This window comes from Cololabis saira, chromosome 7 (assembly GCF_033807715.1).
Source record: "Cololabis saira isolate AMF1-May2022 chromosome 7, fColSai1.1, whole genome shotgun sequence".
NCBI lineage: Eukaryota > Metazoa > Chordata > Actinopteri > Beloniformes > Belonidae > Cololabis > Cololabis saira.
This window is the reverse complement of record NC_084593.1, coordinates 30,982,927-30,999,068: the sequence shown is the minus strand read 5'-3', so window position 1 is coordinate 30,999,068 and position 16,142 is coordinate 30,982,927. Positions and strand designations below refer to the sequence as shown.

The following is a 16,142-nucleotide window of genomic DNA, read 5'->3' as shown; positions in this document are numbered from 1 at the left end:
CTTTAGAAAATAACTGCTGTGGAAAAGAATTTCAAAAAGTCAACTTTTTTTCCTCGCCTTGTGCTTCTTTCTAACATGGGAAGCAACACCCACAAGTAGTTAGCTCTTTTCAACGCCAAACAGGGAGACTGGTTGGTGGTACAGCACACAGGTGCAGTTCTGAGAGACTTGTTATTGCAGAAATCAAAAACACGCCCACCAGCCTCTGAGAAAGAATAATATGTTTTCATGTTGTTTTTGAGGTGGTGGTGAAGGATTTGGTAAATTCAACATGATATCAGTCATCCAATGATGATGGTGAAGCAACCATAATACACTTTATGCTAAATTGTACATGTTAAAGGAGCAGAGAAACTTTCCGATGTATGATAAATTAAGCAATCGTCCCCTCATTGCAGTTCCCATGGTTACATGATTCAATAGTCTGCTTTTGGCCCCCACATGAGAGGCAGGGGGAGATGGTGTGAGACGCAGGGCAACAATTGTATTCCATGTGAAAGTGTCCTTATTACCGTACTTTATTCTTAGACAGATCACGGCCATTTAGTTTCACTTTCTGGACAGTTTTTGTTTCACTTAACTTTCTCTGACCAGATAAACGAAGGTTGATTTTAAAGTCAATTTCAAACAGTATCTGAAAACAGTAACATAATCTGCCTTTGAACAAATATTCATAGCAAAATGTACTTAAAATATGAACCCCAGTGTGTCAAATGATAATGTGCTAAGACTGGGTGATAAAAGAGGTCATTGTTGATGAACTTGGACAGAAAGTTTTCATGTGAATGTGTTGCACGTATAAGATTTAAATAAATGTTTTGTTCTGCTTAACTGTCAGATTTTTTTCTTTCCTTTTTCTGAACACATTATTCACTGGCTACTCTCAGGATGGAAGGACCATTTCACCCAGTATAACAATAAATGTTTTTGAATACGATCACAGACTATACCTTTAACCCATGAGCAAAATAAAACAGGAGGGCCAAGTGTGGTTCCTGGAACATCTCAATCTGTTGCTTATTTAATAAAGAAGATTATCATGACATTATCATTTATTTATTTAAAAAAGCAATTTGGTAAAGATTAAACATGACAACAGCAAAGAGCTCTGTCTGAGTTGAGACCAGACTAATAACGTTCTTTGCAATGACGGCTCAGTAATGCAGCGGTTCTGATGGTGGAATCTGACCTGGAGCCACAGCTTTATAAAAGAACGACGATAACACAGGATGATGCAACTATGTTTTAATTACATCATCTAACATGTGGTCCTTTGTTTACTTGAAATGTGGGAATTTGGCCCTTTGAGAAACAAATGTTGCACCTCTGGTAAATGGTACATGTATCATGGCTGCTGCCACAAGGTGAACCTTCTCACTCTTGTTTAGCCTGGACTAAACAATGTCCAGTCTGCCAAAAAGATTTGTCATGACAATTTGTCAGCGCACACGACAGTTCACTTTAACGATCTTCAGATAACTTTGTCGCATCTTAAATTAGCTGCAACCACAAGGAGACGTTAGTGTTTTTAGATATTCTTCCATTCATCTTCCATGCATGCTTCAATCCTATTCAGGGTCAGCTTATATTTCATCTATTTTTTTATACATTTTTTTCTCTCACACAATCATTTTTCACTTAAAACAACTTGAACTACAAAAATTAAATATTTTTAAAAGCAGTGCCGTCTGAAGATCCCACTTAAATCCTGTTTTTCAGCATTTCCGGTATAGGTATTTTAATGAAATATTTTCATGTCAAACTATTTAAGTACTATGTATTATTTTATGTGGGTTGCGTTTGTGCCATTTTAATTATCAATGGGGGTTAAACAGTTCACAAGAAATTCCATTTTAGTAAAAAAAAAAAAACATTTACATGTTAATCCTCTATAATTCCTTGAATATGTATTATTGTTGTGTTGATCATCTGTAAATGAGAAGGGGATTTCAGATTGACACAGATACAACTCCCACATATGGAAATAATTGATTATAAAGACTCTTAACTGTAAAAAAAAAAAAAAAAAACTCCTTAGTACTAGAAAGTATGATTTCACACCTGCAGATTCACATGAAAAAAAACACTTTTTTAAATAAAGAAAACACGTTTTCTTTATCTTAAATTGACAAAAAAAATACCTTAATGAGAAATAAAAATACAGATGTAAACCACAATGAGGCCACTAATGCTTATCTAAAATTACATATTTGCTTTCCTTCACTTTCAGCCTTGTGAACATTCGGATGAGAATGAAGAAGCAAATATTCATGTGAATTCCTCCCTCGTGGCCTCTCAGCTCATTCACTCATATCACATCCAGAGAAATAATCACTCCAGACACAAGAGACCTGTGAGATTTGTTTTACTAAGCTTTTGCCATGTTTCTGACAGTGTTCCAACACGTGTGTATGCCTAACATCCAAATGCTAAAGCACAAGCATGATTCATCTGTGGCTGTGAGGCCGGGGTGAAGCCACTGATCACAGGTTAGAGCAGTTTAAGGTAGGCACAGAGCATTTTTCAAGGAAGTTGTCAACATCATTTCACATCTTCATCACAACATGTCCCTTAACCTCAACCATTAGTGGGGAAAGCAGAAAAACTAATCAACATCTGCAGGAGATCCAGTTTGCACCTAAAAAAAAAAAGCAATCAACCATTTACGATTTATCTTCCTGCTGAAGATGGTGTTGATCTGTGTCAACAGCGAAGAGGAGGAGAACGAATGTGGATGCTGTGTGTGGTGGTGTGTATCCACAGCAACCAAATCCGACAAATCCACTCTCTTAGAGTTTACTCTTGACAGCGGCCTCTGTGGGAGCTGACGGAGAAAAATTGAAACTTGTAAAACAAGTGCAGAGGACATTTTACCTTAGTCACACAGTTCTTAATAGCATTTTGGCATTTGAAGTGTCTGGTTGCTTCAGAGGGATCTGTTAGCAAGGATTAGTCACACTCAGTCCAACATGGCCATGGACACGCTCAAAACATGCAGGCACACGCGCGTACACATCCCACAGCCAGCCAGTGCAGGCAGTGCCAGGTGTCGGGGACACATTAGGTTTATGGTGGAGACTTGGAGTCGTGCCTGCAGCAGCTCTGTCACACAGACAGTCAGTTCCGGTCCATGTACCAGCCAAGCACCGTTACTGCTCGCTCACTGCTGCTACAAAATCTGCTGCACATCCATTAGACGAGGACGCCAACAGCTCGTGTAGACCTTTTTTAAAGGGACACACCTGCAATTCTGGAGTATAAGCTTCCTCGGCCATACCACCTATTGTGAAGGTGTGAAAGTGCTGATTTCACATTTCAAGTGGAGATTTGATTACGCACTGCAGTCTGACGCCTCAGTATGCTGACTGGAAGCTTGTCTAACCATGAAAGTTATGAGGGGAAAAAAAGGCTTTCTGACTGAGGCTGAATGAGAAATCACAGTCAATGTCACTTTTTAAAGCAGTATTAATTGATTTTCTTTGCCACCTGTGGGCAGCAAAACAAGCTGTAAACACAAAACTGATGTATTATGACTTCAAAAAACCATAGCAAGTATAGTGCAAACATTCAATATTCAATCACTCTTCAGTTCTGCCTGCAAAACACCTGAGGGAAATATCCAAGGCTGAATATAAACAGACAAAAAAAAAGCTATACTTAACACTTTTCTAACTAGAATTTAAACAGGGGAGAGTGTGGGATTACAGTTCATGTGCCTCACGACTACTTCAGATCACACATACGCACAATTTCTTTAGAGGCAATCAAGCCTGGTACGATGAAGTGGAAATGAAAAATAAGGAAAGATAGAATTCAATACAAAACAAACCAGCCAATTTTACAGGGCTTGCATTTTGTATTATCAAGTAATTCCTTGTTCCTTCTGTTTTTCATAATTGTTTACACGGATCAATTTTAATATGTACAATTTATTCTCTACAAACTCAAATTAAAATAAATGAGTTCAGCTAATTGCATTCTACATTTTTCTTTTTACAGTTGTGGCCCTATAAATAGCTGCTCTACCATTATTGAAGGATCATATTGACCCATTTGCTAGCAGAACCATTTCTTCTTCCTTCGGCCATGGCCCTTTGCTCTAAAGATATTTGATTTTCCTTGTTATTTTTTTTCCCTGTCAGTAGTTGTGGTTCTGTTCATGAGACCAGGGAATAAAAATATACTTTCTTCTCTCTAACAGTCCAAGATGAATGCGTTTGTCAGTTCATTATACTATTTGAAGAACTTAGGGAATGCCTGCATTTGTGCATAGATAAAAAGAGAGGATAGTGTGCCGATACATCTATCTTGGGCAGACACTTGAGCAAACACAGAACCTAAGATAAAGAAATCACATTTTTGCCTTTGAGCATTTTAGTTCAGTCTTCACAAAGCTTTACAGTACTGCTTTATGGTCACCAGCTGTTTGGAAACAGTTTATATCTTCCATTTGATACAAAGCAGGCAGTACAGAGATTTACTTGTGCTTTTTCCTGCTTCGATTTTTTCAAAAAATTGCTATTAATCAATTACTATATATTCACCGGGAGAAATTTATTGACAGATTTTCTCTGCAGCCAAGCATTAGTGTGAAGACGAACTAAACTCACACAATGCCTTTTCCTCAAGGCCCAACAGTTTATTGTTCTGTGTGGTGCAAAGAGCTGGACGGGGAAGACTGCAAAGGAATAAAGCTCCCAATGTTATAATTATCTGGATCTCCTGATACCTCCTTACACTCTTTGTTAAACTCATTACAAAGCAAACAAACTTTCTACTCAGTATTTAATAATAGGTTAAAAAAAGTACTTTGACTTTAAAATAATTTAAAAAAGAATATATTTAATATGCCATGTGCTCTTTCCATTCAGCATTACAGTTTAGTTAGTTTTTAGAAGCATACAAGTGCATCACAGTTTGAAATCTCATTATCTTTAACCACTGATCTTCCCCGAGGCCAGAGACAAAATGAAAGAGATCCCTCCTGGTCGAAGCTGTCCACAAAGGGACTTTCCACACTGCAAAATTGCTCTCATGTTGAACAGGCTGCTTCACTCTCCTCTCAGACTCTCTGTGTAATGCAAATCCTTACTTTATGGTGTGGTATAAATGTTGTATTGAGCTGTCAGGCAGAAAGCATATCAGTGTTTTACAGAGTTATATATTCAAATGCCAGAAGCATTTGTCTGGCAATCGCTGCCAGAGAGGCTCTACATTTTCTTCCTTTTTATCCAAAATTAAGCAACCTGCTTTTGTCCAGTTTCGGATAGTGTATGAAGGTTTGACCGTGTCTTGCCTTTATCTTTGTTTTTTAATTTGCCCTAATTTGACTTCTAATTTCTTAACACAGACCTGGCAGCTGGAGATGAATAAAACATGTACATGTATATTTTTACATACGTTAGGATTTTTCTAATGATATTAATTAGGGTTCATGTTCCAGTCTTTTCAGACATTTAGAGTATGAAAGTTTGTGTTACAGCTCCATCTCAACAATTCATCTCAGTATTAAAATCTGTTTATTCTCAGGCTACATATGCATCATATTTAAATCTGTTAAATCACAACAGCCTGAGCTTTGGTCTTTGGAAACAGCTTAGAGTTAAAGCCATTCATCCAAACTGAGGCATTCAAAATAATATCTTAATCAATTAAATTTCATTTTGTTTCATTTTGTTATTCTTTACAAATGCGAAGCATACAGTTTTTTTAATAATATCTTTAGTTCTTCCTGTACCGATTACAGAGTTTTCAGGATGACCTTGTCTCGTGTTACCGGCAGAGCTGCATGACTCAGGCCCAGTTTAGACCTGAGATTAAAATGCATCCTGGGAAATCAAGTCGAAAGTAGCCAATGTTAGTTTAATATCTGAACAAATTTCAGGAAAGATTCATATCAGATCAATCAGGATGTGTTTGGAGATGTTCTGGGAGACTAGAGTCCACATTCACATAGTCTGAACATGAAAGCGTTGTTAGTTGTATTCAGGGATCACCGTCATCAGCTAAGGCGAAGTCATGTGATTTTTCACATGAATGTTCTTTGTCATTCAATTTATTCTTTGGTTTGTAGCTGAACCTCTCTTGTATTTTACATATCCATTGTTGATTAAAGTTTGATGAAAACAGGTTGTGTTTTCATGCATCTTCTTAATTTGTTCTTTCCAGCTTTTTTTTCCCCTCTTTCTTGGGAATCACGCTGCAGCCATTGGCATTTAAAAATACCATTGAATTTGGTGTTTGCAAAAGTAAATTATGTGCAAATCTAACTGCATACAGGAATTTGGAATGAAGTCAGATCCAATCACTCAAAACACATCTGGACACACATTTTACTTTCCAGGACACATTTTAATGCAAGGCCTGAGCGGGGGTGCAGAGCTCATATCGGTCCGTCACCACGATCGACATGGATTGTTGTACTTTTGATGTCTGGGCACCAACATTATCAGCTGGGCACAAATTGGTATTTTGTATCCTGTAGTTTCTGCTTTTCATTTCTTTTGCATTATTCCAGTTTTGCAATGGCGCTCTCCTTTTGCAATGTTTAATACATATCCTACACTAATTTGCTTCCTAAATACCTCAAATCACTCCCCACGAGAGGCTGTGACGTGCTCAGCTCAGCTTGTTCACTGTTTGTGTGACCTGAATATAACTGAAACGGAGTTTTGCCATAAGAAAAAAAGATCTTTTTTTTTTTTTTTTTGTTGTGTATAAAGAAATAAAAGCATGAGACTGTTTAGGCCTCGCTTTCAAGATGTGTTAGAAGAAGGAGGTCAGTTTGATTTATAGAAGCGGTAAAAGTAAGACATTAGGGGTTAAAGCTGCAGTTGTAATATGAATGCTTAATTTCAATAATTGAGTGAATGACTGATCATGCTTAGGAGCCAAACAGCTTGCAAATATAACAATATAAATCATGAGTGTAATCAAAACAAATGGGAGAAGTCATCATGTCGCAGCGAGAGCCAACGACAAATCACATAAAATTTATGTATTTACTAAACTTCATTTAACCAAACAGATCAATCTGCAGTGACAGCATGATACTTTCCTTTTAGTCTGTTTTGAAAAGAAGCTTCAACGAGATTCGCACAATGAAGACGAAACCTTGAAGGCTGAAATTTCTGCATAATATTCTTTTCAAACGTGATGCTTTTCACTTTAGTGGAAAAAGCTTTTTTCTTCTTTACAACAGTTCATTCACTAACCTGTTTCCCACTATCGTTGAGTCACTACTTTTCTACATGTAAACTAAACGCTATTATTCACACACAGACACCATGCTGAGTACCTTGGTAATAAGCTGCTGTCTTTGGTCAGGCTAAAGGGATGGACACAGAAAGGAAAGTAAAAACAAAGAAGAAAATGAGAAGCTCTAACTTGACACTAAACTTGAATAGAATAAATAGAAAAGTGAGAAAAAAAAGTCTTTACTTTCTGGGTTGTCGCTATTTAAAAGCGGTATAATAATCAACAACTCCAGAAAAAAATTAGATGATATGAAAAAAAGCAACCATCTTTACATTTGCTTTGAAATTAATTCCTTTCCTGACCGTATGAACCCAGAATACTTCATGTTTTCTATTTCTCACATGTACTTAACTATTTTTTGTTAAATAATGAAAGTATTATTTGTTTCAAATGCAGTATCCATTAAAAGGCTGAGTCTTTAAGGAGCAAAGGTAGTATGGTCATATCCACTCTGTCAACAAATACATGAGAGAATCATGTAAAGTTCACATACATTGTACTTCAAACAAAGACTAAACAATGTGCATATTTCTCTTTTTACAGTATAATAAAATAATTAAATGAATCTGAAATATTTTTTATGCATAAAAGCTAGAAAACTAACTTAAGCTAGAAAGCCCTTGATTTCAGATCCCTGAGGCAGCGCTGCATCTAGCGTGGCATATCATGTAAACATTGTTGAATGATGGTGTCAGTGTCCTGGCTGGCATTTGGGATGGTCCACCACTCAGTAGAACAGCGTTACCGTCAGATTAATCCGAATTTTCTTTTTCTTTTTCAGTAGACATAAGTGCCATGTGCTCTGGGCTAAAGACCAAAAGGATGGTCTAAGCTGTTGTCGTCAATAAGTCCAGAAGCTATAAGTATAAGTTATTTATACTTCTGTGAGGGCACAAAAATCCCAAAATTAGAAAATGCAAAACTTCATCTAATACCCACGTCAAGACTTACAAAGGTACCGGTAGTGGGAGGTCTAGTAGCCCTGATATACAAACATTTATGCATAATGACAAATGACATATTGCAAACAAAACATTAAATATATCGGGTTCATGCAACCAACAAAGAAAAAGAAAGTTTCAGAAGAAGCAAATGTGCTTTCCTTCTTCTCATGTTATCCTGTTTAAGTCTGGAAATGAAACTGTAATGTAAACACACTTTTCATTTACTTTCAGTATCAAGCATGTAGCCATTTCTGTTGCCCAGATTACCAATATGACCCCACATGCATTTGTTTTTCTACATTCTACATTTAGCCCAGATTTGACTTAAAGACAAGTTATAACAGAGGAAGAAGACCAGATTGTGCCCTTAGGTGGTTAAGATGTAAGGATAAAAATTTACAGCATATAGAAGAGCTGTACCTGTAACTGTACCATCTGTAGCTGCACGGAAGTAGGAACCGAACAAATAAACTATTGCTTGTCAGTAATTACAGCAATAATAATAATTCTCCCCTTAACCACCAATGTCTGGCATTTATTTAAGTGTAATCCAAAGTCAGTGTTTACGTTCAATTCCATGTCTTAATTCACCAGAGCCAGTGCCAAAAAGACGGCTATTATCAGTCCGCTATGGTGAAGTAAACCAGTGATATAACTAAATACAGAATCAACAAGCCCTTTACTAATCGTCATATTTGGTCAAGGTACCATATATGAAATTGATGGCACTGACATGGTTCTCTGTGTGTGTGTGTGTGTGTGTGTGTGTGTGTGTGTGTGTGTGTGTGTGTGTGTGTGTGTGTGTGTGTGTGTGTGTGTGTGTGTGTGTGTGAGAGTGAGTGCTTTTCAGAAATGTACCAGAAACACTTCATAAAGTAAACATGGTTCAGGACATTGTGCATTGTTTGTGTTTGTGGACTAGAGTTCATGTTTATTTATTGTAATTAAACCCATTTAAACAGGCCACATTAACACCGTCCTGTGTGTTTACTGGCCTCCTGCATTTGCAAACGTGCTGGAGGTGCAAATAGCACACAGTGAGAGATGCAGTGTGTGTGTTTGTTTATGCGTGTGGCTAAATGTGACTGAGCTGATCTGTCACTGCTGTATGCAGATGTGTGCGAGTGTGTGTATGTGTGTGTGTGACAGACAGAGAGATACAACTCACCACCAGGGAAGTAGAGGGGGAGGTTCTGCAGATACAGCTCCTTATCCGTCGGCAAGAACACACAGAAGATGACTCTGTCCAACTGACACACACAAAATAACCTTCATTATATGCATATGCAGTAATTGTGAATTCATCAGTTGCAGGAGGGGACACTGTGTGTGTCTGCAAAATCCTGAGTATGCAGCTAATGCATCAAACATTACTCTGCCATTAGGTCCATTATGACCGTATCAAAACAATGTGATTATTGCTCTGCATGTTGGAGTTGCAGACCTGAATGTGGAGAGAGGCGAAATGTGGACATGTACACGGAAAAGAAAAGGAAACAACGCACATGTTTCAGTTCACGTGCCATATGTCTCTCTCAGGGTGAAACACTATTTAACTTAATTGGACCTTGTGGTACCATATTTTGTTCACTAGCATCCTCACACACGCACCACACGGGTGGTTATCCATGTTGTTTATGACCCGTTCAACCATCTGTCATATTTACATTTTTCTTTAGTATACTTGGACATAAAGTACAGTATATTACATGTTCAGATTTAACCTGACAATTAAAGTTACTGTAGCAGCGGGGAAAAGCTGTTTCCAGGGATACGCATAAGCTCCACTGCATGCTGAATCTGATAGACATTATCACTACCCTAATATCTCCACAATGGCTGTGATCTCTCTGTTTCGAGGGAGGGAATAACGATTTATAGTCAGGCTGTTTCCATAACTTTCTGCCTGGTGTGGGAGTTTAAGTCTCACTGCTTTCAAAGACAGAATTTTCAACGGCCTGCTAGCCTGCAGTCCCTGGTTTTAAGTCCAGGCTTGCTGCACAATTACCATCACTCACCAGGATTTGCATGGAGGCTAAAAGGGAAGATATGGAAATGTGTGGCAAGTTACTACATCCCCAGGCCGAAGGTCTGAAATTTTAACCTCCACACTAAGGTACCTGCTGGCAGTAGGAAACGGTAACAGTGGGAACCTAATTCTGATATTACCGAATCAGAAGAGCCTGAAGAAGCAGCAGCTAACAATAATATCAAGTGACTGTAATGGCTCTCTGAGGAAGTCCTGTCTTCAAAAGAAACACATTACACAGTTTGTACATATTCCCTTCTCAAATGGAAACTCTAACTAAATCTACGTCATACTAACAGACCTTGCAGAGGGAAGAGAAGAATAACCAGTTTATATTTTATACAATTATACTTGATTGCTCACATTCAAATGGTCAACTGTGTGTGTGTGTGTGTGTCATGGACACGTTGATTTTTATTACAGTGCCCACTAGTCAGCTATTGACAGATAAGGAATGACATTTAAAATTGAACATAGTTAAAAAACTTGGCTAAAGCATGAAATAATATTTCTATAAGCACAAAGTACAAGTCTAAATTAAAGGTAAGCTAAGCATTTTCTAGATGATGTCACATTTAATGATATTTGAACATAATATGTAAAAAATACAAAGAGCTAGCTCATCCCTCCACTGCACCAAGAGAAAAACTCCCAACTTGTCCCAACTCTTTTTGTTTCCAGATTATAGAGCCTGAGTTGAGTATGAAGACTGGTGTGTACACAAGATACAGAGAAAGTAGACAGTCAGTAAGTTTACATGCACTCTGATAACAGAAAGTTGAATTGTTGTCTTAATCCGACCGATATCTGATTATTAAAAGCCATGTATACACCTTAGCCGGGCTGTAGTCGAACCGAACTGAAGCTCTTGAGATCAAGCTGTTAGTGCCAGATAATGGGTCCTAATTCGAGTTATTCCGTCATGTATACACAACCCACGCTTCGCCGAGCCAGCGACTGCCCCGGGACTCCCCCCTCTGGAAGTGACGACACTGCGAAAGCTAGAATATCAACACAGTAGGAGAAGACGACGACGAACAACAAAGAACTAACCGGAAGAACGCCAACGCAAAAGTGCGTGTGGCGCCAGCTCGCATTGCGGAGTCGAACACACATCACTCAATAATCGATTGTCTTCTCGGGCATGTTTACTTGGATTCCTCTGAAACTCCAGTTTAATCCTTAGCTAGATTGTTGCCAATATCTTGATTTAGATGTGCATGTAACCGCACTGAGTGAGGAGATATTCACTGAATGTGACAAAAATGGTTTTGGGTTAGAAATGTCGTAGTATTGCTTACCCTACCTTTAAATATGGGTAAGTGTTAGTGGTGTTGACAAAGGAGGAATGGGTGGAATAGTTTTCAAGAGATCTTAGGAGGTAGAGGGAATCCTTCCTGTTCTGCAACAAATTAATCCAATCTTGACTGAGACATAGAAAATACCATCAGACTATCACAGTCTCATGAAAGGAATAACCAGACGATAACTGGATACATTAACTGTACCTTCCACCAAGTGGTAAAAATTGTTCTTGGCTTCGTGTAGAAAGACCAGTTTCTTAAGCTGATTTCAAGAGCAGGGATCACCATTTTAACACCCTCTTTCACAGCTATAGGCTCAGACTACTGGAATAGATTGGAGTAATGTGTCTTAGACAATAATGATGGCTGATACTTTTTCCCAGAAGATGTAGATGTAAATAATAAGACCAGGTCTGTTTTGTTTGGTTATGAAGTTACAAGAAACACCCAGTGCACTAAAAATAAAGACGATTATCACAACAGCAAAATAAAGATGCACCATCAGTTGTGACAGAGCTCTGATGCGATAAATGCATTAAGACGTGCATCGCTCTCTGTTGTAGGTCCCTGAAGGGGAATGGATCGGAGCTGTTAAAGCTTCCCCCACCCGTCAGAGGGAAGCCCCTCCGTGTGTTTAAGTATCCTTTTTCCTAAAAGAAAAAAAGATGCTGATAAGTATGAACATAAAGACGGTGGGTGGATGAGGATGGGGTTGGAAAGTGTGGGGCTGCATATATAGAGCAAGGGCCATTACCATTTCTCGTGAAAAACCCAGATTAGGTGGTGAGTCACAGCAATAATAACCTGTCACACACAGACTTGTGTGTGCGCCTACAGCAATCTTAGCGTGTTAACTGTGACTATTGCATTTCTGTTGGTACCAAGTTGGGAAACTTTATGTTCAGACAGCACAAAAAAGGACTGTTTAAATCCATATAATTGGTTCGTCACAGAGGAAAGGCTTGGAGATTTCCTCATATTTGGCTTGACACACAATTGGTTTCATTGTTATATAACAAAACACACAATTAGGGTAACTGTTGACAAGCAGCCACTTGGACTAAGGAACAGCCTCCCTCTGTCCTACACTTTGTTGGATCAGGGTTTACTCTGACCCCTGCAACACTGTTCAAATCTAGCAGGTTCAAACATTATGGCCTAGAGAAGACTTAAAAGCCACAACAACGATAACGTTGGGAAGGAGGGTTTTGTTATTCTGTGACAATTCTTCATCTGTTGATAAAGATTGCAGATATAATATAAAACCTTCAGAATAGTAGCAAAATACATTTTTTTCCCCCTTTTTTCACGTCATTTGTAACAACCATAAACCTACTTTGCTTCTTCGGGTGGTACTTTGTTGTAATAATTTTGCAGGTACTCCACAGAAATTCTTTTGTTTTCTTAATTATTATATTGGATGCAGACTGTTGGCACATTGCCGTGTGTATTGAGTCCATTTCGCATCTTATGGTGTCTATAATTTTCAAATTCCTTTTCTATGTTACAGCACTGCCAGCCCAACGAAAACACGCTGTAAAAATCTTAAATTGGAGGATTGAGGAACAAAACCCATTTCCTTTGGTGAGCACTCCTACTTAATATGCATGCAAATAAACACACTATCTCAATTATTTACAGGACTTTTTTTTCTTCCTTTAAAAACACACAGTGGGGGGGGCACGGTGGCGCAGCTGGTAGTGCAGCGGTCTCACAGCAAGAAGGTCCTGGGTTCGATTCCCGCCGGGGGACGCTGTGGGTGCTGAAGTGCGTGTTAGTTCCCCCATGACTTCAGTGCCCACACCATGGGTGGGGTTGGCGAAAGGATCTTTCTGTGTGGAGTTTGTATGTTCTCCCCGTGTTCCCCTGGGTAGCTAGTGTGAGCTACCCTCACAAAAACATGCACACAGTCCTGGGCTACACATGCCCCCTCTGGCCAACCGGGGCGCCAGATGGGGTGGGGAGGATCCGGCCGGAATAACGTGATCCTTCCACGCGCTACGTCCGGCCGGAGAATCCCCACCCTGTCTGGTGAAAAGATGCGGCCTGCTCACTCCTCAGGTTAAGGAGGAGACCTGAGCTCAGTGCAGGGCCCTCCCGGGGTTGGTAGAGGATGGCAATGCACAGGACTGTCAGTAGGTAGGAGCACAGGGTGGTAAAAATGGGAAAAAAACCAGGATAAAAATATTTAAAAAAAAAAAAAAAAAAAAAAAAAAAAAAAAAAAAAAAAAAAAAAAAAAAAAAAAAATAAAAACACACAGTGGAGCTCAGTGTGGGAAGAATATAAATAACTGCTTTGGTGATTTAGCTTCATGCTTTTGCGAACAAATATTCAAGTTTCTTTTTCCTCCTTTGTGGTGAGGCATATAATGTTTTATGTTTATTTGTTGTGCCCGCAGTAGATGATGGCATCAGTTGCCTGGTATTGCCGAAAAACCCCTGGAGATGCCAGGCACTAATAATAACATCAACAACACCCTGCGTGAGAGGAGATGCAGCGCTGTGGGAGGATACCTGCCAAGTAAAGGAGGGGACCAGGGAGGAGAGCTTCCAGCAATGCAAACAAGTGCATGGAAAGTTTGCACTCCGTTCCAATCACCTGTTCTGTGTCTCCATCCTTCCTTTCCAGTCATCTATGCCATCATTTTGTCGTTTCCCCAAGAGTTAAAAAAAAAAAGACAAAAAACCCCCAAAAAACAGTGTGGGCATATGGGCACGTATGCGTGTTTGTGTTAGAAGGGTTTAGTCCCGCAAGGAGCCAATTAAAGCGCAGACTTGGCCATGAGCGTTAGAGCCAGAACTCGGACGTGTGTGCTTAAATGTGTGTCATTGGGTGTTTACTCAATGCACTTCTTCTCACAGTTGCCAGACAACCAAAACAACAGCTGTGAAAGAAATAATACCTGGAGGAGATGGTGGAGAGAGAAAGGGAAAAAAAAAGGACTATCATACTGACGTAAACACACACGGGCACACGCAAACACGGACATACTCACCTTGTCATGATGAGCATCAAGATACTCCCTCACAGTTGCCAGGGCCTCGTGCACAGCTAGCTGGGGTGGATATCCTGCACAAACACACCACATCAGAAATGCACGAGCAGGTGCAGTGACAGATCTGTGTATTTGCATTAGGCTGTTGTCTGCTGTGTGTTTTTTTTTACCCTCTCCCAGAAAGGTATGTTTTGTTTTTTTCCTCTCTCCACTACACTACTCTCTTTGTTTTTGCACTTCTTCTCATCTCTACTCTCCTAATCCAGCGAGACACAGACACAACACGCTCATCAGTTACAAAGAGACAGATGGAGGAGGACCAGAGTGCTTCTTGTAGAGTCATACAACAGCTGAGACTTTTCACTGCTGAAAAAGCGATGAAATTTCATCATCTGGCCAAAGTGCGCAGCCCAAAACTAACATACTGTGATTAGCGAGTCCTTATTGATACACTGAGAGGGGCCTGGGCAGGCTAACACTGGAAAATACAAAGGGGTGCAAACTAGCTCTGAACGAGTAGTTGTTAGCGTGATTGATATTCAATTCAAGTAGATTTATAATTACAAATGGGGGTGTTTTCACTCTTTGAATTGTGTGACGGTGAAGCTGAATCCAGACCCAGATTGGCATCAGAAGTTAACAGCTTCTCTGTTATTCCCGACTTCTGGGGACAGCTTCATGCAAACTGATCCATTTAGTTATTCTGCCACCTGATTGAGAAGTACAGCTACCTGCTTGCAGGTGGTAATAACACTGTAACTTAGTCATCATTTTTATGGTTATCAGCAACAAAACATACCTTATGTTTGAGTAAACAAAAAACAAGTTATTACTTCTATAATTCTGATTATTCAACTAGTTTTTCTAAATCTGCAGTAGTAGCTACACTAACCTGTGTACAATCAATGAGTTGAACAGAAGATGTCAAACATATAGAGCAAAACGGATAAAAAAATGAAGAAGAAATTTAAACTTTGTTCACACGATCATTAAGGGGAATGTCAGATCTCTGGCAAATAGAATGAAGGATCTCAGATGCTGATTTTGATGCTTTTCTACCTGCCGTTCAGACCGAACTGACAGGCAAGGACTGCATGAGTAACGGCTTTCATTACTTGTTAACAACAGATGGCATAATCCATGTTTCTGTGAAGGAGCGTCTCATCGAACTGTTTGTTGTCAGTGTTGTTTTGCTTGCTGTATCTATTTTGCCTTCAGCTTCTGCCACCGCCTCATCGAACATCATCAGTTCAGTCGTTGCAAGGCTACAAAGACCCAAATACATCCATGGTGATCTCTGGAGAGTGTGCCTCCCTCTCTCTCTATTATGCGTCTAACTTTCAAACAGTTTGTCAACTGCTGCTCAAGAGAAAAGAAACACTAGGTTTATTCTATGCAAATGTTAGAAATGCACACAGCTTCTCTGCTTTGACTCCATCAGGAAAAGCAGGTCATAATCTAGTACTTCTCATCTCCACCTCCATCAAATCAATTGTGAGGAGGTGGTCCCAGGAAGATGAAGAAACTCTGAGGGTACGGGGGATGCACGCTGTGAGCCGTATGGGGATGACAAGCGTATGAGTGTGCAACTGTGTACATCAGCCTCTGTTTG

The 16,142-nt window shown here is 39.4% G+C and overlaps 1 protein-coding gene across 2 annotated transcripts in view; it reads right to left on the bottom strand.

Moving 5' to 3' along the window:
- Window positions 1-2,348: 2,348 nt before the first annotated feature.
- macrod1 (mono-ADP ribosylhydrolase 1) overlaps window positions 2,349-16,142 on the bottom strand; it is a 150,135-nt gene continuing 136,341 nt past the window's right edge. The window contains exons 8-11 of one of the 2 annotated variants that reach the window (XM_061725573.1): window positions 14,531-14,604; window positions 9,370-9,451; window positions 7,298-7,327; window positions 2,349-2,824 (exon numbers count right to left, since the gene is read on the bottom strand). In XM_061725573.1, the coding sequence (XP_061581557.1) occupies window positions 7,323-7,327; window positions 9,370-9,451; window positions 14,531-14,604 (161 nt within the window). In that variant the 3' untranslated portion in view covers window positions 2,349-2,824; window positions 7,298-7,322. The remainder of the gene's footprint in view (window positions 2,825-7,297; window positions 7,328-9,369; window positions 9,452-14,530; window positions 14,605-16,142) is intronic. The other variant, XM_061725572.1, reaches the window with a different exon arrangement.